Source organism: Aquarana catesbeiana, linkage group LG03 (assembly GCF_042186555.1).
Source record: "Aquarana catesbeiana isolate 2022-GZ linkage group LG03, ASM4218655v1, whole genome shotgun sequence".
NCBI lineage: Eukaryota > Metazoa > Chordata > Amphibia > Anura > Ranidae > Aquarana > Aquarana catesbeiana.
Window position 1 is genome coordinate 558,961,805 of NC_133326.1, and position 23,531 is coordinate 558,985,335.

The 23,531-nt window shown below is 43.7% G+C and overlaps 1 protein-coding gene across 4 annotated transcripts in view; it reads left to right on the plus strand.

The window, feature by feature from the left end:
• ITPR2 (inositol 1,4,5-trisphosphate receptor type 2) overlaps positions 1-13,215 on the plus strand; it is a 518,259-nt gene extending 505,044 nt beyond the window's left edge. For all 4 annotated transcript variants that reach the window (XM_073621752.1, XM_073621753.1, XM_073621755.1 and 1 more), the window contains one exon: positions 10,016-13,215. In XM_073621752.1, the coding sequence (XP_073477853.1) occupies positions 10,016-10,102 (87 nt within the window). In that variant the 3' untranslated portion in view covers positions 10,103-13,215. The remainder of the gene's footprint in view (positions 1-10,015) is intronic.
• Positions 13,216-23,531: the final 10,316 nt, after the last annotated feature.

A 23,531-nucleotide genomic window follows, 5' to 3' on the forward strand; every position in this document is an offset into this window, starting at 1 on the left:
GAGGTTTATAGATTAGCTGAAGACATTATATAGGAGGGCTGAGAGCTTCCCACTGGTTAATGGTTGGGTTGGACGGCCTTTTGAGGTTGGCTCTGGTGTGCGCCAGGGATGTCCTCTGAACCCCCTGTTATATGTATTCACAATCAACCCCTTTCTTAAGAAGGCTAGAGAGTGGATCTTTGTGCGGGGTGCCTTTGGGCATTGCTGGTGTGCCGCCTTTGAAGGTCGTGGCCTATGCTGATGATGTGTCTGTTTTTGTCTCTGGGACGGAGGAGGCGCCGGAGGTGGTCTCTATGATAGAGCAGTACACGGAGGCGTCTGGTTCTAAAGTCAACCATGAAAAGAGTGAAGTTTTCTGGATGAGTGAGGAGGGTGAAAGCTTCGAACTTCCGGATGCCTTCCCAGAGCCCCAGCAGGAAATTAAAGTGTTGGGCGTCAAATTTGGTCCTGGTGACTATGGCCATCGAAATTGGGAAAGCAGGTTGGTGTGTGCCAATGCCAAAGTAGCAAGCTGGAAGAAATGAAAGCTTTCCTTGAGGGAGAGGGTTGACTTGATCAAAACGTACCTGGTCCCAATCTTTTTATATGTCAGCTTCGTCTGTATTTTGCCTGCATCCCTCTATGCAAGGGTGTACAGCTGTTTTTTTTCCAATTGTTATGGGGAAATAGGCTGAACCTGATCAAACGCAATGTAACTTACCTGTCTAGGCGGGAGGGTGGCCTAGGAATGGTCAACGCAATAGTTTTCTTTTCTCTGCTCTTTTTAAAGTACAATCTTGGTAACATGCTAGCAGAGAACCCGCCGGGATGGGTGGGCATTTTTCAATCTTGTTTTAGGCCTTTTCTGCGATGCTGGGAAGATGGCGGGCCAGTGAATAGTCTGAGAGTCCGACATGGCAAGCTCCCGGCTTATGTTGCCCTGTGTCTGAAAATACTTCGGCAGTGGCAGGTGACAGTGGAGGATATCAAGTCCCTCCCCAGGAAGCTTCTGGATTAGAGGATTTTGAGTTCTGCTTTCAGTGTGTCACTGGCCTTAAGGGATTGCCCAGGCTCTGTAATGAGGGAGGGGTTGCGTTTAATCAATTTAGAAAGAATCCCCTTGAAGTTTAGGGATCAAGCCTGGCTCGCTTTCCATGGAAGGCTCTGTGTGAGAGGGAACTTGAAGCATCGCCCTGTGGATGATCGGGACTGTCCTAGAGCGGAGTGTGTTGGTAAAGTGGAGTCTATGGACTACTTTTTGCTGCAGTGTCCCTTTAACATAGAGATGTATAAAAGGGTGGGGAGGGCTCTAGGCATCCCCTTTTTCAATCGCATGAGTTATGTGGAGTGGGTGTATGGGGCATTCCTGACTCGCTGTGATTTTGATTTGGATACACTGTTTTTAGTTAGTATAGTTGTCCGTTACTTCACATGGAATGCACAGTGCCAGATTACCCTGCGGAAGAAAGTCCTCTCTTTTGAGGTGGTGGTGCACGATATTCTAGGTGAGTTTAGGAAAATTCGGGGTCTTGAGAAGGGCAGGGAGCCTCGGGTGGCCTGGAAAAGGGCGTGGAGGAATATCAGACCTGCCTTTGGTGAACTGCCCATCTCTGGGTGAGGAGCTCTTTTCTTTTCCTGTTTCTTTCACTCCCTTAGCTTTTGTTGGTTAGTATCTTCTTTTTGAAGAAGGGCTGCATGCATAATGGGTGCAGGTTTGTTTCTTGACCTCACAGTTTTGATGTCTGGTGTAGTGGTGTGAGTTGTAGTAAGATTTTCCCCAATAATGACATGTTCATGATGAGTTTTGTTTTTGCTGTAAAATCATTTTTTGTTTGAGAGCAGATTTGCTATATTTATTTTCATTTATGTAAATATGTATATATTTATGTATATTATATATAGTGATTTTATGCTTATTGATTGCAAGACTTTTAATAAAGAAAAATTGGGAAAAATAATCCTGTGCATTGGTGGCCATTGGGATGAATAATCCTGTGCATTGGTGGCCATTGGGAAGAATAATCCTGTGCATTGGTGGCCATTGGGAAGAATAATCCTGTGTATTGGTGGCCATTGGGAAGAATAATCCAGTGCACTGGTGGCCATTGGGAAGAATAATCCTGTGAATTGGTGGCCATTGGGATGAATAATCCTGTGCACTGGTGGCCGTTGAGAAGAATAACCCCTTACATTGGTGGCCATTGGGAAGAATAATCCCATCCATTGGTGGTCATTGGGAAGAATAATCCTGTACATTGGTGGTCATTGGGAAAAATAATCCTGTGCATTGGTGGCCATTGGGAAGAAAAATCCCCTGCATTGGTGGCCATTGGGAAGAATAATTCCGTGCACTGGTGGCCATTGGGAAGAATAATCCCGTGCACTGGTGGCCATTGGGAAGAATAATCCCGTGCATTGGTGGCCATTGGGATCAATAATCCTGTGCACTGGTGGCCATTGAGAAGAATAACCCCTTACATTGGTGGCCATGGGAAGAATAATCCCATGCATTGGTGGTCATTGAGAAGAATAATCCAGTGCATTGGTGGTCATTGGGAAGAATACTCCCCTGCATTGGTGGTCATTGGGAAGAATAATCCAGTGCATTGGTGGCCATTGGGAAGAATAATCCCCTGTATTTGTGGCCATTGGGAAGCATAATCCCCTGCATTGGTTGCCATTGGGAAGAATAATTCTGTGCACTGGTGGCCATTGGGAAGAATAATCCCGTGTATTGGTGGCTATTGGGAAGAATAATCCCGTGCACTGGCGGCCATTGGGAAAAATAACCTCTTACCTTGGTGGCCATTGGGAAGAATAATCCCATACATTGGCGGCCATTGGGAAAAATAACCTCTTACCTTGGTGGCTATAGGGAAGACTAATCCCTTACATTGGTGGCCATTGGGAAGATGGGAAGAATAGCCCCTTACATTGGTGGCCATTGGGAAGAATAATCCCCTGCATTGGTGGCCATTGGGAAGAATACTCCCTTACTGATTGCTGAAAATGTCAAAGTTGTTATTACTAACTTATTTAAGAGGCCAAATTTGCTTATTGATTAAGGGAACCTTACCAACCTTAGCAGAAACCCTATGGTTCCACAGAACCTCGCTGAGAAAAGCTGCTTTAGTCAATATAATTGTTCAATGGAGTGGGTAAGGATTAGAACTCCGGTCAGGTTTTTTATTGCAGTTTCCTTGATGATTTAAAGCGGAGTTACACCCAAAAATTGAACTTCCACTTTAAGTGCTGGTGACCCCCTGACATGCCACATTTGGCATGTAATTTTTTTGGGGGAGAGCGGGTACCCTGTATTTACAGGCACCCAGCTCCCACTTCCTCTCCTGGCTCCACGGCACAGGAAGGAAGATCACCTCTCCTCCCTCCGTCCCTCCCTGCAATCTTCTGGGACACATCACAGGTCCCAGAAGATTGCCCGCCCAATCACAAAGCGGCTTGCGCATGCGCAGTGCGTGCCCACCTGTGAAGCCACAACCGGGCGCCCACAGTTAGAATGCCGGAACCGCGGAGGGGAGAGGAGCGAGGCTTCATGCACCCCTATCTCTGGACCGTGGGACAGGTGAGTGTCTTATTATTAAAAGTCATCAGCTACACTTTTTGTAGCTTCTGACTTTTAAATGGGTGGAACGCCGCTTTAAATCTGAACTCCAACTTTTCCTTCGGTCTTAAATAGTAATTGCTTACTCTAATTTCACTGTACACTTTGAGCCTCACAATGTGCATTAGAAGCTGAAGCTGAATATGCATTAGAAGCCGAATGTGCACAAAGTGATATTTTCTCTTATTTCCTCCTGTTGGGCTTCGGTTACAGGAAGTGAATTAAAAAAAAATGGTAGTGTTTTAACCTTTCCTAACTGTATCTAAAACTTTAAAACAACCGACAGTTTTTTTTTAATTGTCAGAAAAATATACTAACAAAAGGTTTTTTTATGAGTCTTCCTATCTATGTCATTATCACAGTTTTGTGAATAGATTCATGATAACATTTAAAAAAAGACTCAATTGTAGAGTGACCCCCTCCTCTGTAAAAAAAAAATTCTAGCGTTTCCATAAAAAAAAAAATCTGTCAACTTCCTATACTTCTTTAAATGACACGTGTTTTAAAGGGCCGGTCACCAAACAGTGATGTTTAAATTGTATTTATTCCATGCCAATAGAGTAATAGGACTGAATCAATAATTCATTCACAAGATGTATACATTAGCCAAAAAACAATCCTTGACAAATGACAGAATCAAAAAATGTCACTTAGCAACCCCACCACCTGTTAAATATGACAGATCTGTCACTTAAAACTCTACACTGGGGTACCCCCATATGTAAGTCATGCATGCTATATGTAATTAACACTATCTACGGAGACACTCCAGATAACATCCGCCCTGCCATAGGGGACAACATTGGCTGATAATCATCTACATCAGGGATCCTCAAACTACGGCCCTCCAGCTGTTGCAGAACTACACTTCCCATAAGGCATTGTAAAACTCTGACATTCACAGACAGGACTAGGCATGATGGGAATTGAAGTTCCTGAACAACTGGAGGGCCGCAGTTTGAAGACCCCTGATCCACATGGACTGATAGATGATGTATCAAAATATAACCGCAGTTCCAACTTCAGCAAAGAGCCCAGTATGAGTATACAAAGCCATATCATAATAAGTAATGCAATGATAACTAGTGTGCTGCTACTCCCCTAACTATACACAGTGCTGCTGCTAACACTGAGCAGCGTGTTCCCACACCCTAAGGAATAACAAAGAAAAAAATTGTGTATGTAGCACTGCAAAATATTTGCAAAAAAAAGTGATGGATCTCAGCAAATCCACCTGGGATACTGATCCCAAAATTCCAGTGCTGTAAGGATAATCCACAGGAAATATATCTGCTTATGTACAAATAATCAAGTAACAAACAAAATATATAAATTCTGTATAATAATAATAATAGCGATAATAATACAACATATATAACAAAGGTATGTAGCCCAAAGTCCCAGCGCTGCAAGAGTAAACTGTGCAATCTATGTGAAAGTGTCTCTCAATAATAGGCCATTGGTAATCCAAATGCTTCAAATCAGACACTCATCAACTTCTCATCCAGTGTTGTAAACCAAAATTCCCAGTGCTGCAAATGGGTTCAATAAAACAAAGGTGCGTGCACCACCACGCCACGTGTTCCAAATGGACTCTCACCTCAAGTATTGACCGCCAACTGTCATACCACTCATTTCTCCCTTAGGAGGATTCTCCAGAAATATAGGTGGGACTTACCCTTTAAATGAATCACTCAAATGTTTTCCCGTGGGGTCCTGCATTTCCAACTGAAAAGCTGCAAATGCTCAGAAAGGGGAGGCACCCACCATAGTGTAGTACAATAAAAATGATTGTTTTTATTGAATAAAATTTACACTGGCATTCAAGCAGAAATGGTAAGCATAGGTGAATGGCACAGATGGAGCCGCGTCCATCTTCTGGCATCCAGTGAAGTCACTCTATACTCCGCTCTTACGTGTTGCGCCATGCATTATGTGGCTTAACCTTGTACATATGCAGATATATTTCATGTGGATTATGCTTACAGCACTGGGATTTTGGATCAGTATCCCCAGTGGATTTGCTGAGATCCATCACTGTTTTTTTTTTTTTTTTTTGGGCAGCACTACACTTTTTTTTTCTTTGTCATATCATAAGACTGGCAGATCCACTTCTATAGGGTATGCTCCATACAAACACAAATGCGGGGAAACAATTTGTCCTGTCTCTTCCTCCCATACATAAGGGATCAAGCTTTCCATTCTGTTTGTGATAACTTTTACAACCTGCCGGGGTTATATTCCATCGCAGCACAATGCAGTGTTATACATGAAATCCACTCATATCGAAACTTGCAGATTCAAGTGTGTAAAGTGTGTTCCTTCCACGAATATATCATCCCAACACCACATACACATCGTAACACAGTTCCCGGTATAGATAGATGTATTTCTTGATTCCATTATATACTGTAGACATACAGAAATTCATTAGGCGTAAAACTCATCTGAGTACCCCATAATGCTCAATGCAGAATACTTAGGAATAGTTATTCCAGCATTCCTCATGCTGTGCGCATGGTTTAAAAGTATTCTTATTTGCAGGACAAGTCATTAAGCCAGGGAATGTATGGTGGGAGATCCCGATGTAGCTGTATGCATCAACACATTTCACCTACATCATAGGCTTTATCAGGATATATATCAGTTATACTTAGTTTGGAGTAGTGAGATCGCTGTGCCATAGTTTCAACTCTATTCCAGTCCACCTAGGAATTTTTGGTGTTCCTGACCATCTTTGTGCATTCCAGCTTCTCCTGTTACATCATCCCTAATGAAAATTCAGCAGGGATTGTGGGAGCTTCTTATAATATGCACAGCAAATGTGCAGACCTAGAGTTCAGTATAGGGATTGTGAAAATCCCTCATAATGGGAAAAGAAGGTGTGCAGAGCCAGGCACTTAGCACAGGAATGGTGCGGGAAACCCTTATAATGGCACAGCAGGTGTACAAACCCGGAAACTCATCACAGTTATGGTAGGAACGGCTCATAATGGAAAAGGCAGGTGTGCAGACCTGGAAACCCACGTTAGATATGGTGGAAACTACTCATAACAAGCACAACAGGTGTGTATACCTGAGTAGATATTATGGGAAACCCTCATAATGGGCACAACAGGTGTGTAGACCCAGGAACTCAGCACAGGGATGGTAGGAGCCCCTCATAATAGTCACAGCTGGTGTGCAGAGCTGGCAACTCAGTGCAGAGATCTCGCCAATAGAGGCCCCGAATGATGAAAGATACTGTCATGGTAAACCCAGACTAAACTCTCCAACTTTTACCAGAAATGTAAGTTTTGAGTGGATGGGCTTTTATCTACCCATTACAGACTTGAAAGAACTCATTTACTTGTCTCATATATTTCATCTAAAAAGCATTCTACAGAACTGAGTAAACTTTATTTCTGGGTTCCATTCAATGTAGTACTTTGACCAAATACATGGTTAATATTAAAAATGAAAAGAAAGCATCTGCACAGTCAGATGTAACCAAACAAGCTGACTAATAAGCACTAAATATATCTGTACTGCGAACTTGCTGACCAGTATGATAACACAAAATGCACGCAGAAAGGCTCTCTACTAAACTTCGCTGGGTATGTGCAGCAGCCTGACCTTGCAAGACGTGGGAGAGATTCAGGAACGGCTGCCTGCAGCCCACACAGATTATCTAGTGTCTCTCTTTCTTCAATGTCTGGAGCAAACACATTCAATTTATAGGGGTCATCTATTCTTTTACTGAACCTCTTCTCGGTACAATACTGTCTGTAATCAGCAGTTTATTACAAACCCAATGCACTTAAAAAAAAACAGCTGCCAGAACCTTCATGGAAAGCTTCAGCTAAAGTAGAACTCTGGGCAAAGTAGAAAAAACGACGCAGTCTGTCATTGGCATTAACACAACAGACTTTGTTTTATTGAAGCCTCTGTGTTATATCGTTTTAATATCTGTTGATCCTGTCAGTACAAGTCTGCCCAGCAAAAATGACAGTTACAGGGGTTAGGATAAATCACATAACAGTAACTGGGGTGCTTACAATAGTCAGCATTTATATATATATGGTTTAAACCTTCTACTCCTCAACCCAAAAAAAAACTATTACTGTAACAACTAAAACGAGTTAGCTGGAGTTGGCTAGTTGGTGAGTTAGCTTTCATTTGTTGGATTTTTACTTAAAGTGGAACCTTAGTCAGAAAAGGAAGTCCAGTTAGATCACTTCAGGCTGTCCCCTTTTGCAGGTATAGCTATGGAAACATTAAAAATAAGTGTCTATACTGTTTAAAATCCAGTAATACACTGTCCCACCCTGCTCTGCACATGCTCAATTGCTCTCTATTTTTACGCACTGTCAAATTTGTAGATGCCTATTTGCTGACAGCCTTAAAGCAGAATTTAAACCCACCTATCCTTTACAGCCAAGGAAGCTGCTTCACTTTGATCTGCACTTACCATGGAGCTGCACATGTAATCATTTATGACACCAGCCATTTAATAGTTTGACAGTTTGGTTGAGGACACAAGCAAATGTAACAGTTAGCAATCCCGGCATTCCAGGACTGTAACTGTTTTTAGAAACCATTAAATCAATGGGTTTAGTTCCGCTTTATGATTTACTGCTGCTGAGGGGCTCTGGGCTTCAGCAAAACGGCAGCCTCTAGGAATAGGAAACAGGAGCAATGCTGGAGGCAATTTACAGCACACACTCATTTTGGTAGCATAATTATTAATGTAGAATGTATGTTCTTTGCTAAAGAACATTATTTTCTATTAAGTTGTTATGGGTAAAGTTCTGCTTTAAAGTGGTTGTAAACCCTTACATATACCCAGTGAAGTGACTAACCTCAGAGATGAGAAAAATCCTCCTACATAAGTTGTACCTGTCTATCTGCAGTCTCGCTTCGCTACATCCGTTCAAAGTGCTGAATTTACACAGGATCTCTAGGCTCTGAAAAGCAGGGGGTGGGGAGAAGTTACCTCAGTGTGGGGAGCTCTGAGACCGGATTAGAGGGAAGGGACACACCACAGCACACCGAAACAGAGCTGAGGCTGCCAATCACAGGCTGTGCCTTTCCCTGTCGCCCTTTTTCTATTGGTGTCAGGGAAACTCAGAAGTGACTCATGCTGATAGCAGAGAAACGAGACAGCTCTTAATTGAGGCAAGTACACACCATAGAGGGATATGCTTTGTTCATATTTATGTCTGAGATTTACAACCACTTTAAAGTGGAATTATACACACCTCAGCTCCAGCAATGCGGTGTCCCCTCTGGCCACTCACATCTTGGGTGGTTGGCTTCCGGGTCTCTATCACCAGCCGCTTTCATTGGCCGCGCATGTGCAGGAGTTCAGTCAGATTCGTCACTGATTCGTTTACTGTACAAGGGCAGACAGGCCAGTAAGTAACTTGAATGCAGATAAGACAGAGCATATCTCTTCTGCATTAAAATTCCTGCCGGTTCACCCATTAGTAATTGTGGCCTAAAGTTCCACGTTAAAGCTCATTTAACCGGTTGTGGACTTTGGGCATACCACACATGCCCTAAGAGACCTTCATCGAAATACTTTGGGTGTGTGGGTCCACCCAGCCCCTCCTCCCTTATTTTTGTACTACCTGTATTAGATGGACATTAGTTTTAAATCGCCTTTAGGTAAAAGACAAACAAATTCAAGCACATGGTTTAAGCCTTATAAATAATAAGGGTGGCCATTGTAAGAACTGTTATATGGTTTGTCCAAGCCCCTGTAACTGTCACTTTTGCTGGATAGCTTGGCCTGTTGCAGGATGTGGAAAAAACAACAAATCCATTGACAGGTAATGAAATTATGTTGAGGGTATGGGGGTGGATTCAGAAAAACAAAAGCTGCTGTGTTAATGCTAGTAATAGACTGCAGAATATACAGTAGGTCATTTTTTTTTTGCCCAGAGTTACACTTTAAGTGCTGACTAAGAGCATATACCTCAAGATGCCAGCTATTACCATTATTGTCCAGAAAAGCTTTTGTGCCTCTCTAATCTGGTTTTAGTTTATTACTGGGGCCTGGTGTCTTCTGACTGTCTGGCTAAGCTCTGCCATATTACAATGACCAATGTGACTGCCCCAGTAGTGTGCCATTCCCCTATTCATTTCTATGAATGAGACGTACGCCACTAAATAGCTGGAGGCTGCCATGAGTACGGTTCAATAGGAATAAATAAGGCCATGGCATGCATGCACAGTAAGAAAAGGACATTTTTGTTGTAAAGATTGTACATGGCCAGCAAGGGCCCCAAAATCCCAGGGCTGGGCAGGAAGGTAAGCATTATACTAGGCAGGCTGCATTTAAAGAATGTCCTTTAAGATAATAATAAATATGGCCATTATATAACTTGGTTACCATATAAATTGTATTTCTCAAAATCTTAATTTTTACAGATGACGGAACAGAGAAAAAACAAGCAGCGCCTGGGTTTTCTTGGCTCAAATCCGACCCACGTGAACCATCACCTCTCTCCACATTGAGTCTGCACAGATGATGGCAATAGCAGTGTCTATGTACGATCGGACGCGGAGTGAATGACAGACAGGTGGTCTTGTTGAACGGATTTGAAGTCGTGTACGATTTTTCTAACATGGTCTGTCACCAGCCAGACCAGAGGCATCTTCATGGAAACAGTGACCGTACTATTCAAGGAACCGCTACATGAACTTTTCAAGAGGCATCACTTTTTGAGACAGAATTGCAAATTGGTTTCTTTAAAGGGAATCTTATAATGTTAAAGTTTTTTTTTAAGAAAAGATATTTTTTTCTATTTATAGATCTTTGTTATTTATGTACTTGGGAAACAGCAATATTTGTTTATTATACATAGGCAGACTTTGTTTCCTATTGCAGTACAACGCATATACATTTTTCCTTCTTTCAAGGCAAAGCTGTGGGACTGCAGCGTGCTTGAAAACAATGCCTTATTAATGAACCCGTTAAGCAAGGCTGCTATCTCAAAAAAAGAATCTACCCATCCGCCAGATAAATATGTAAATGGGACAGCAAACATGTAAAAGTGCTGAAAAGTGCCAGAAAAATCTTCTACAGCTGAATTGCGCAATACAAACTCAAAAACATGTTCTTTGTGAAGATGGACTATGCTTTCCATTACTAGGATTGTATCATGTTTGCACTCGGAGAGACTGAAAGCTGGAAAAGCTTGACACTTGACAAAGGAGCCTCCATTTTATCTGTGCCTTATACACAGAGATACGTCTTCATCTCATATCAGACTGTATCCAGGAAACATTTGTACAGATATAGGAGTTGCTTTTTCTTATACAAATTATTGGGCTTTGTAATTTTCTCTGTAAGTCCAGTGTGGGGTTTAGTCTCCCAATCCATACAACCAACTAGATTTACTATGCGCTGTTTGTCACACTTATCATGTATGGAATGGCTGTCTCTGAATTTTTGTGACAATTTGTTTTGAAGTTTATACATGAAAGTTCGAACATGTTGGGTAAACCAATGCCACTATACAACATTAAAAGATCTCTACATGTAAATTTATGGAAAATCTTGAGCTGTATTTTACCACCTGTTCCTTCATCCACCTTTCCTTTCCTGTAATACTCTGCACTGCTGGATGACTCTGCTCCTTCCTCTATCTAACTCTCCTCTCCTGAAATACTGTGCACTGCTGGAGGACTCTGCTCCATTCTCTATATAACTCTCCGCTCCTGAAATACTGTGCATTACTGGAGGACTCTGCTCCTTCCCCTATCTAACTCTCCTCTCCTGAAATACTGTGCACTGCTGGAGGACTCTGCTCCCTTCTCTATATAACTCTCCGCTCCTGAAATACTGTGCATTACTGGAGGACTCTGCTCCTTCCCCTATCTAACTCTCCTCTCCTGAAATACTGTGCACTGCTGAAGCACTCTGCTCCTTCCTCTAACTCTCCTCTTTTGAAATACTGTGCACTGCTGGAGGACTCTGCTCCCTTCTCTATATAACTCTCCACTCCCGAAATACTCTGCATTACTGGAGGGCTCTGCTCCTTCCCCTATCTAACTCTCCTCTCCTGAAATACTGTGCACCGCTGAAGGACTCTGCTCCTTCCTCTAAATCTCCTCTCCTGAAATACTCTGCACTGCTGGAGGACTCTGCTTCTTCCTCTATCTAACTCTCCTCTTCTAAAAAAATCTGTGTTGTTGGAGAATTCTGCTCCTTCCTCTAGCTTCCCTCTCCTGATTTATGCTGTACTGCTAGAGGACTCTGCTCCTTCCTTTATCTAACTCTCCTACCCTGAAATAGTCTGCACTGCTGGGGTACTCTGCTCCTTCCTCTAACTCTCCTCTCCTGAAATGCTATGTACTGCTGGAGGACTCTCCTTCCTCTCTCTAACTTCCCACTCCTAAAATGATCTGTGTTGTTGGAGGACTTTGCACTTTCCTCTAACTCTCCTCTCCTGATTTATGCTATACTGCTAGAGTAACTCTCCTCTCCTGAAATACACTTTTCTACTGGCTAACTCTTCTCTCCTGAAATACTCTACTACTAGAGGACTCTGCTCCTTCCTCTAAAGCCGCGTACACATGGGCGGACTTTTCGATCGGACTGGTCCGACGGACTTTCCAACGGACTTTTGACGGACTTCCGACGGACTTTTTAACGAACAGGCTTGCCTACACGCGATCACACCAAAGTCCGACGGATTCATACGTGATGACGTATACCGGACTAAAATAAGGAAGTTGATATCCAGTAGCCAATAGCTGCCCTAGCGTCGGTTTTTGTCCGTCGGACTAGCATACAGACGAGTGGATTTCTGGGTCCGGCGGAGTTACGACGTAAAGATTTGAAGCATGTTCCAAATCTAAAGTTCGTCAGATTTTCGACTGGAAAAGTCCAATGAAGCCCACACACGATCGGATTGTCCGTCGGACCAGTCCGGTCGAAAAGTCCGACCGTGTGTACGCTGCATAAGTCTCCTCTCCTGCACTGCTGGATGACTCTGTACTGCTTGAGGACTCTGCCCCCTTTCTTTACCTAACTCTTCTCTCCTGCAGTACTATTTGCTACTGGAGGACTCTACTCCTCTCTCTAACTCTCCTCTTCGGAAAAAATCTGCGCTGCTTCTATCTAACTCAACTCTCCTGAAAAATCCTGCACTGCTAGATGCTTGTGAATGCTCCTTGCCTGGCTAGGGCCCTGCCCAATGGTTAAAGCAACTGTGCCTTATGATCCTTAAATTAGAACTTTGTATCTATAAGTGAGGAATCCCTTTAGGATGAACTCATAAGGGAAAAGAAGTTGAGAATGAAATTTACAATATTTGTCAACTGGAACTTCCTATTTAAAATAATAGGACAGGGAGATATTTTAGTGGGGGGGGGGATACTAAGATTTCAGGGGAAAAAAAGAACACGCTGACAGCTGTCAATTTACATTTTTTTTTTTTTTTTTGCCGATCTGATAATTCTAGAGGATTATAACCAAATTAACTGGACTGGCTGTATCAGTGTATTGAACAAATAGAAACTATATTTGTGCCTGTACATCTGGGCTGCCTTATGTGTAGCCCACAACTTATAAATGGCATTGCACTAACAAAGCTGCATTTTCAATAAAGTGTATTTCTGTATATGCCCTTCATGGTCCTTCATTTTCTGTTTTATTCAACCCAATCACTTTTCAAAATGGTACTGACTGCTGCAGGTTATGGGGTTTCTTTTCTTGAAGCAGTTGTATTGCCCGCCTGGTCATTTTTACCTACAGGTAAGCCTATAATAAGGCTTACCTGTAGGTAAAATGAATATCTCCTAAACCGTACAGGTATGCATCTTGCATGCAGCCGCTGACGTCAGGGGCGCATGTGCTCTGAAGGTCTGGAGGCTTGTGCCGGAACTTGCCGGAAAGGGGAACTGCATGCAGCGTGACTCGGGCCACTCACAGCGCCGGAGCCCGCAAATCCCGAAGAAACGCAGAGGGAACATGCCAACCCCCTAAGCGGTGACCGGGCTAGCTGCAGAAGCTTCGTTCTAAGGTAAGTAGCACATTATGCTATTGTCTTGCAGGGTTTTTTTTCGGCACTTTACTAGCACCTTAAAGACTTTTAATTTCAACAAAATTCTTCCCTATGTGCATTCAACGTATTTTAGTGTAGATATCCAAAAGTCCTGAGACTTCTGCTGTGCACCGCCATCCTTACATAGTTACATAGTAGGTGAGATTGAAAAAAGACACAAGTCCATCAAGTCCAACCTATGTGTGTGATTATGTGTCAGTATTACATTGTATATCCCTGTATGTTGCGGTCATTCAGGCGATTATCTTATAGTTTCTTGAAGCTATCAATGCTCCCCGCTGAGACCACCGCCTGTGGAAGGGAATTCCACATCCTTGCCGCTCTTACAGTAAAGAACCCTCTACGTAGTTTAAGGTTAAACCTCTTTAGTCTTATTAAACTCTCTTCTGCAAAAAAGTTTTATCCCTATTGTGGGGTCACCAGTACAGTATTTGTAAATTGAAATCATATCCCCTCTCAAGCGTCTCTTCTCCAGAGAGAATAAGTTCAGTGCTCGCAACCTTTCCTCATAACTAAGATCCTCCAGACCCTTTATTAGCTTTGTTGCCCTTCTTTGTACTCGCTCCATTTCCAGTACATCCTTCCTGAGGACTGGTGCCCAGAACTGGACAGCATACTCCAGGTGCGGCCGGACCAGAGCCTTGTAGAGTGGGAGAATTATCGTTTTATCTATGGAGTTGATCCCCCTTTTAATGCATGCCAATATTCTGTCTGCTTTGTTAGCAGCAGCTTGGCATTGCATGCCATTGCTGAGCCTATCATCTACTAGGACCCCCAGGTCCTTTTCCATCCTAGATTCCCCCAGAGGTTCTCCCCCCAGTGTATAGATTGCATTCATATTTTTGCCACCCAAATGCATTATTTTACATTTTTCTACATTGAACCTCATTTGCCATGTAGTTGCCCACCCCATTAATTTGTGCAGGTCTTTTTGCAAGGTTTCCACATCCTACGGAGAAGTTATTGCCCTGCTTAGCTTAGTATCGTCTGCAAATACAGAGATTGAACTGTTTATCCCATCCTCCAGGTCGTTTATGAACAAATTAAATAGGATTGGTCCCAGCACAGAACCCTGGGGAACCCCACTACCCACCCCTGACCATTCTGAGTACTCCCCATTTATCACCACCCTCTGAACACGCCCTTGTAGCCAGTTTTCAATCCATGTACTCACCCTATGGTCCATGCCAACGGACCTTATTTTGTACAGTAAACGTTTATGGGGAACTGTGTCAAATGCTTTTGCAAAATCCAGATACACCACGCCTACGGGCCTTCCTTTATCTAGTTGGCAACTCACCTCCTCATAGAAGGTTAATAGATTGGTTTGGCAAGAACGATTCTTCATGAATCCATGCTGATTACTGCTAATGATACCGTTCTTATTACTAAAATCTTGTATATAGTCCCTTATCATCCCCTCCAAGAGTTTACATACTATTGATGTTAGGCTAACTGGTCTGTAATTCCCAGGGATGTATTTTGGGCCCTTTTTAAATATTGGTGCTACATTGGCTTTTCTCCAATCAGCTGGTACCATTCCAGTCAGTAGACTATCTGTAAAAATTAGGAACAACGGTCTGGCAATCACTTGACTGAGTTCCCCAAGTACCCTCGGATGCAAGCCATCTGGTCCCGGTGATTTATTAATGTTAAGTTTCTCAAGTCTAATTTTAATTCTGTCCTCTGTTAACCATGGAAGTTCCATATGTGACAGACGCTTTCAGTGTCTGAGGAATCCATGCGCTCGGAGCTCTCCCGGGTGGACTGTCAGCTGATCGCACTCTGTGTGCGGGAGAGGGGAGCGCACCTGCCCGGAAGCAAGAGTGAGTGGCGGCGGCGGCAGCTGTGTGAGCCATGCGGAGTGGCGGTGCTCCAAGTTTGACTGGAGGGGTGAGTGACCCACAACGGAGGACTCTGGGGGACACACAGGGTGGGCTGGTATTATTATATATATTATATATGGTACTGTGAACCCCCCTCACAGATAGGACAGTATTTTCCGTCCGCTTAGCCAGCAAAGAAAAAGCGAGGGTTCCTCAGCAAGCGGGAGGCTGCTGTATCTCTGCAGGGTGACACTCGCTGAAGCAGCTGGGACAGTATGACTAGAAAGAAGGGGCAGGAGGAGGCATCTGCACAGGAAGGCACAGGGGCCCTAGTACAGCGAAACCCTAAAGAAAAAGGAAGCCAGGTGGCTGCTAAACTAGAACGGTTTGCTCATACACCAAACCAGCTTGCAAGCTTGACACCAAAAAAGAGCAACCATGCAGGGCTGTCGCAGCATCAATCTATTATAATATTATATTATAATATAATATATTTTTTTAAATATTTTTTTAAATGTTTTTTGGGATGACACTTAAGACCTGCAATATAGAACACATGTAAAGATGATTGGTGACCCGCACGGCCTATGACATGAGCTCACGGGATTACCAAGTAGTTCTCTTGCAGATATATAGTGTCATACTCAGCACTTGCAGTAACTGAAGCTCTTAAATGCATGTTAACTTGTGTATACTAAGCAATGTACACGTATGGTGCGAGCGGAGACACAGGGAGTGCGCAGGCACGGTGTCACCAATACCGCGTCATACGAGAGAGGAGGGTATTTAAGAAAGATTGCCAGATAGCGCAGCCAATCCCATGAATAAGTCCCTTGTGACGAAACATGTCGGGGCGTGGCTACGAGGCAATCTGACGCGCTAGACGTAGGACGCTGAGATAGGAGGCGCCATACGGGAAAGCGGGGAAGCGGCTCCAGGAGACGCGAGGAACGGGTGAGAGTCATCCGAACATCCGACTGCCTGGGTCCGCCGTGACCACCATACGTCCGGTTATTATTTGGAGAGTGTTTTTTGGTGATGACCATGTGTGCTGTGCTATTCTGCTTGATTCAAGTTTTTGAAATGTGAGTTTAATGGTGGAGGAGAGTGTTATTTTTATTAAAGTTTGTTGCGTTACTGCACTATTGCTTCGCTTTTCTTTGTTTCATGTGGAGAGTACGCTAGCATATGCTCTGGATATCCAACAGGAATTGAGTGGAAATTATCACTGTACCCCCTACTGTGTGGGAATAGCTTGTGAGCCAAGCACGAGAGTGTAAGGCAAAAATAGCTGGTGAGTCTGCTCGCTGAAGGGGAGAGGAGATCACAGTGCACAGCGGTGTGGTGGAAGATTTTTGCTCACTGAAGATCTGTATTATTTGTGAAGCATCACACATATCACTACGTCACTATTTTATTGGACTTTTATGTTACCAATTTATACACTGTTTAATTTTTTCACATTAGAATAATTTTGCTTATTATTTATATGACACTTAAGAGGTTGTCACTTTTCAGTTTGTTTGTGATTAAGTCACATATGTATGCACATTTTTATAATTAGCGCTGCTATCTGATTTCACTTGGAGGGAGGGCAGTCATTAGTGAATCATTTATCATTATTATTGCAGCATCAATCTAGCCAGCCCGGGAGGAGAAGCCTAGGCCCCATTGGGGGGGGAGCTGCGAATTCGCTGATGGATCCAGGGGCAAGTGGAACACTGGAGGGGGATTCTGGCCCGAGAGTGGAGCTGGGGGATGGTGCAGCAATACCACCAGTCGAGAAGGAGCCATCATTGAAAGATATCTTCCTAGCAGTTAATAGCTGTAAATTATCTATCACCGATCTGTCCATACAACTGAAAAGCATTAAAGCTGAATTGTTGGCGGTAAAAAACGAAATGCAAGTGGTCAGTACCCGGACAGCAGCCCTGGAAGACAGGATTAGCCAGATGGAGGATGATGTTTTCCCTTTAAAACAGGAAGTCTCAGTTATGAAAAGTCAACTTAACCACTTGAGCCCCGGACCATTATGCTGCCTAAGGACCAGAGGTCTTTTTCCAATTTGGCACTGCGTCGCTTTAACTGCTAATTGCGCGGTCATGCAATGCTGTACCCAAACGAAATTTGCGTCCTTTTCTTCCCACAAATAGAGCTTTCTTTTGATGGTATTTGATCACCTCTGCGGTTTTTATTTTTTGCGCTATAAACGGAAAAAGACCGAAAATTTTGAAAAAAAATGATATTTTCTACTTTTTGTTATAAAAAAAATCCAATAAACTAAATTTTAGTCATACATTTAGGCCAAAATGTATTCGGCCACATGTCTTTGGTAAAAAAAATGTCAATAAGCGTATATTTATTGGTTTGCGCAAAAGTTATAGCGTCTACAAACTAGGGTACATTTTCTGGAATTTACACAGCTTTTAGTTTATGACTGCCTATGTCATTTCTTGAGGTGCTAAAATGGCAGGGCAGTACAAAACCCCCACAAATGACCCCATTTTGGAAAGTAGACACCCCAAGGAAATTGCTGAGAGGCATGTTGAACCCATTGAATATTTATTTTTTTTGTCCCAAGTGATTGAAAAATGACAAAAAAAAAAAAAAAAATATTTACAAAAAGTTGTCACTAAATGATATATTGCTCACACAGGCCATGGGCCTATGTGGAATTGCACCCCAAAATACATTCAGCTGCTTCTCCTGAGTATGGGGATACCACATGTGTGGGACTTTTTGGGAGCCTAGCCGCGTACGGGGCCCCGAAAACCAATCACCGCCTTCAGGATTTCTAAGGGTGTAAATTTTTGCTTTCACTCTTCACTGCCTATCACAGTTTCGGAGGCCATGGAATGCCCAGGTGGCACAAAACCCCCCAAAATGACCCCATTTTGGAAAGTAGACACCCCAAGCTATTTGCTGAGAGGCATATTGAGTCCATGGAATATTTTATATTTTGACACAAGTTGCGGGAAAGTGACACTTTTTTTTTTTTTTTTTTTTTTTTTTTTCATAAAGTTGTCACTAAATGATATATTGCTCACACAGGCCATGGGCATATGTGGAATTGCACCCCAAAATACATTTAGCTGCTTCTCCTGAGTATGGGGATACCACATGTGTGGGACTTTTTGGGAGCCTAGCCGCGTACGGGACCCCGAAAACCAATCACTGCCTTCAGGATTTCTAAGGGTGAAAATTTTTGATTTCACTCTTTACTGCCTATCACAGTTTCGGAGGCCATGGAATGCCCAGGTGGCATAAAACCCCCCCAAATGACCCCATTTTGGAAAGTAGACACCCCAAGCTATTTGCTGAGAGGCATGGTGAGTATTTTGCAGCTCTCATTTGTTTTTGAAAATGAAGAAAGACAAGAAAAAACATTTTTTTTTTTCTTTTTTCAATTTTCAAAACTTTGTGACAAAAAGTGAGGTCTGCAAAATACTCACTATACCTCTCAGCAAATAGCTTGGGGTGTCTACTTTCCAAAATGGGGTCATTTGGGGGGGTTTGTGCCACCTGGGCATTCCATGGCCTCCGAAACTGTGATAGGCAGTGAAGAGTGAAATCAAAAATTCACGCCCTTAGAAAGCCTGAAGGCGGTGCTTGGTTTTCGGGGTCCCGTACGCGGCTAGGCTCCCAAAAAGTCTCACACATGTGGTATCCCCGTACTCAGGAGAAGCAGCAGAATGTATTTTGGGGTGTAATTTCACATATTCCCATGGCATGTTTGAGCAATATATCATTTAGTGACAACTTTGTGCAAAAAAAAAAAAAAAAAAAAAAAATTTGTCTCTTTCCCGCAACTTGTGTCGCAATATAAAATATTCCATGGACTCGACATGCCTCTCAGCAAATAGCTTGGGGTGTCTACTTTCCAAAATGGGGTCATTTGGGGGGGTTTTGAACTGTCCTGGCATTTTATGCACAACATTTAGAAGCTTATGTCACACATCACCCACTCTTCTAACCACTTGAAGACAAAGCCCTTTCTGACACTTATTGTTTACATGAAAAAGTTTTTTTTTTTTGCAAAAAAATTACTTTGAACCCCCAAACATTATATATTTTTTTAAAGCAAATGCCCTACAGATTAAAATGGTGGGTGTTTCATTTTTTTTTTTCACACAGTAATTGCGCAGCGATTTTTCAAACGCATTTTTTGGGGAAAAAACACACTTTTTAAAATTTTAATGCACTAAAACACACTATATTGCCCAAATGTTTGATGAAATAAAAAAGATGATCTTAGGCCGAGTACATGGATACCAAACATGACATGCTTTAAAATTGCTCACAAACGTGCAGTGGCAACAAAATAAATACATGTTTAAAAGCCTTCAAAAGCCTTTACAGGTTACCACTTTAGATTTACAGAGGAGGTCTACTGGAAAAATTACTACACTCGATCTGGCCTTCGCGGTGATACCTCACATGCATGGTGCAATTGCTGTTTACATATGACGCCAGACCGCCGCTTGCGTTCGCCTTAGCGTGAGAGCAGGGGGCGACAGGGGTGCTTTTTTTTTTTTTTTTTTTTTTCTTTATTATTTTTTTGCTTTTTTAATCTTACTTTTAAACTGTTCCTTTCATATTTTTTTTTTTAATCATTTTTATTGTTATCTCGGGGAATGTAAATATCCCCTATGATAGCAATAGGTAGTGACAGGTACTCTTTTTTGAAAAAATTGTGGTCTATTAGACCCTAGATCTCTCCTCTGCCCTCAAAGCATCTGACCACACCAAGATCGGTGTGATAAAATGCTTCCCCAATTTCCCAATGGCGCTATTTACATCCGGCGAAATCTAAGTCATGAAATACTCGTAGCTTCCGGTTTCTTAGGCCATAGAGATGTTTGGAGCCACTCTGGTCTCTGATCAGCTCTATGGTCAGCTGGCTGAATCACCGGCTGCATTCTCAGGTTCCCTGTTGAGACAGGAGAGCCAGAGAAAAACACGGAAGACGGTGGGGGTGGGGGGGGCATTCCCTCCCACGGCTTGTAAAGGCAGTCTAGAGGCTAATTAGCCGCTAGGATTGCTTTTACATGAAAGCCGACCGCTGGCTGAAAAGAATGATACCAAGATGATACCTAAACCTGCAAGCATCATTCTGGTATAACCACTCAAAGTCATGAATGGCGTACCTGAAGACAAAAAAATGGTTAACATTAGTATAAATAATTACACACCTGAAAAACAAACATGATAAAACATAATAACAATAACAATAACAATAAAACATTGCAGAATAGAATACAGTAAAAAAGAGCAGAACAATAGAGAGAGAGAATAGAGAGAGAGAGAACAATAAAACGACAACTATTTTTTTTTTTATTTCATATTTTTTTTTTTTTTTACACTTTTTTTGTAACTAACTTTTATAACGGTAACCGGTTCCAGGTTCGGGTCTCTCAAAATGCGATGGCATCTTGGGAGACCCTGTGAAAGTGTGCCTAGTCTGTGCAATGCTGTACTCTACGCTAATACTCAACTAGTGAATGGTAGCGTTCAAAACATTCACCAATGCAAAGACCAGGATTGTCAGGACAGGAGGGACAATAATAGAGGGTGTCATGCCTATATCCGCGCTTGCTGCAGACACAACATCTTTTTTGGGGGGTTCGCTGGGTAGGGGTACTCGGGAGGACATAAAGAAAATGCCTCTCATGCAGCCGACTGCATTTGGTTGGGGATGTGAATGGGGGAAGTATGGGCGCTGCAGAAGCGGTGGGTTCCCAATTAGGATTGGCGAATGCAGCAGGAAGGGCATTATGGGCACGACGGGCCTGTGTTTGTCTTTTTGGTGGCAGCGGGACACTACTTGTGCTTGCCACCTCACCAGCTTGAACTGCACTTATGGGACTCGCCACGTCACCAAGTGTTACTGCAGTGCTGGTTTGACTACGACCGGGGTGTACTAGGCCGCTGGCGCTTGCCAGTTCCCCAAAACGCTACCAAAAAACTGTTAGCGATCGCAGGGATCAGGCCTGACTCTGCGAACGCTGCAGTTATGCGTTTAGTGTTTTGTAAGTGACAGTGATCGATCGATACTGCACTTGGGTGGGCTGGGCCGGGCGGAGGGGCAAAACGCAGGTGCTAGCAGGTATCTGGGCTGATCCGCTAACACTGCGTTTTTGGGAACCCTAAACTGCTGGTGACGCTAGTATAGATCTGATCGGATCAGATATTGATGCGATCAGATACTATACCACTAAGGGAGGTGTACGGTGCGTGCGTGGGTGTTAGCGGTACTGGCGCTAACCTGACGCTGCCTGGGGCTGGTGCTTGCCAGTTCACCAAAACGCTACAAAAAAAACTGTTAGCGATCGCAGGGATCAGGCCTGACTCTGCGAACGCTGCAGTTATGCGTTTAGTGTTCTGTAAGTGACAGTGATCGATCGATACTGCACTTGGGTGCGCTGGGCTGGGCCGGGCGGAGGGGCAAAACGCAGGTGCTAGCAGGTATCTGGGCTGATCCCGCTAACACTGCGTTTTTGGGAACCCTAAACTGCTGGGGACGCTAGTATAGATCTGATCGGATCAGATATTGATCCGTTCAGATACTATACCACTAAGGGAGGTGTACGGTGCGTGCGTGGGTGTTAGCGGTACTGGCGCTAACCTGACGCTGCCTGGGGCTGGTGCTTGCCAGTTCACCAAAATGCTACCAAAAAAACTGTTAGCAATCGCAGGGATCAGGCCTGACTCTGCGAACGCTGCAGTTATGCGTTTAGTGCCTTGTAAGTGACAGTGATCGATCGATACTGCACTTGGGTGGGCTGGGCGGAGGGGCAAAACGCAGGTGCTAGCAGGTATCTGGGCTGATCCCGCTAACACTGCGTTTTTGGGAACCCTAAACTGCTGGGGACGCTAGTATAGATCTGATCGGATCAGATATTGATCCGATCAGATACTATACCACTAAGGGAGGCGCATGCTGTGTGCGTGGGTGTTAGCGGTACTGGCGCTAATCTGACGCTGCCTGGGGCGACGCATATCACCGCCGGGCGATCGGGGGCTAAACCTTTATTTGGTAATAAACGGCGGGTGCCCTGACACTATAAAAAAAAAACAAACTAACCAGCGTCAACCGTAATGGTTATACAGTGATCAGTGGTGAAAGGGTTAACTAGGGGGCAATCAAGGGGTTAAAACATTTATTAGGTAGTATATGGGGGTCCCTGACGCTATAAAACGCTGACGGCGAACCTAAATATTTACCTCACTAACTAGCGTCACCAGCGACACTAATACAGCGATCACAAAAATGATCGCTTAGCGACACTGGTGACAGGGGGTGATCAAGGGGTTAAAACTTTATTAGGGGGGGTTAGGGGGGTACCCTAGACCTACAGGGGGGTAACAGTAACTGCTAACACAGTAACTGTCACAAACTGACACAGCAGTAATCAGAAAAAAAAAAAAAAAAAAAAAACTGCTGGTGTCAGTTTGTGACAGGGGGGGGGGTGATTGGGGGGGGATCGGGGGGGGGATCGGGGTGTAATGTGTGCCTGGCATGTTCTACTGTGTGTGTGTGTGTTGGTGCACTCACTCACATGTCGTCTCTCCTCGGGCCGGAACGGAAACTACCGACCCGAGGGGAGATTACATCACTTCCTTTGCTGCTGTTTAGCATACAGCAGCAAAGGAGTGTTCCCATTGGCCGGCGGCGATCGCGAGGGGGGGGCCACGAACGGATGGCCTCCCCCTCGTCTCTGATCGCCGGGGGACAGAACGGGACCGCCTCGGGCGGCGGGGGGGGGGTCCGATCGGACCCCCCACCCGCGGAAGGCAAATCACGTACCCTGTACGTGATTTTGCCTGTCCGTGCCGCCTTGCCGACGTACATCGGCGTGAGGCGGTCGTCAAGTGGTTAATGAATGCATGCAAAAAATAGACAGTATGGAAAATAGACTGCGTAGAGAGAACTTAAGGGTGTTGGGACTACCTGAGGGTTGTGAAGGAAATAACCCTGTAAAATTTATGGAAGACTGGCTAAAGGAGAGATTTGGGAAGGAATCACTCTCAGAATTTTTTTCAATC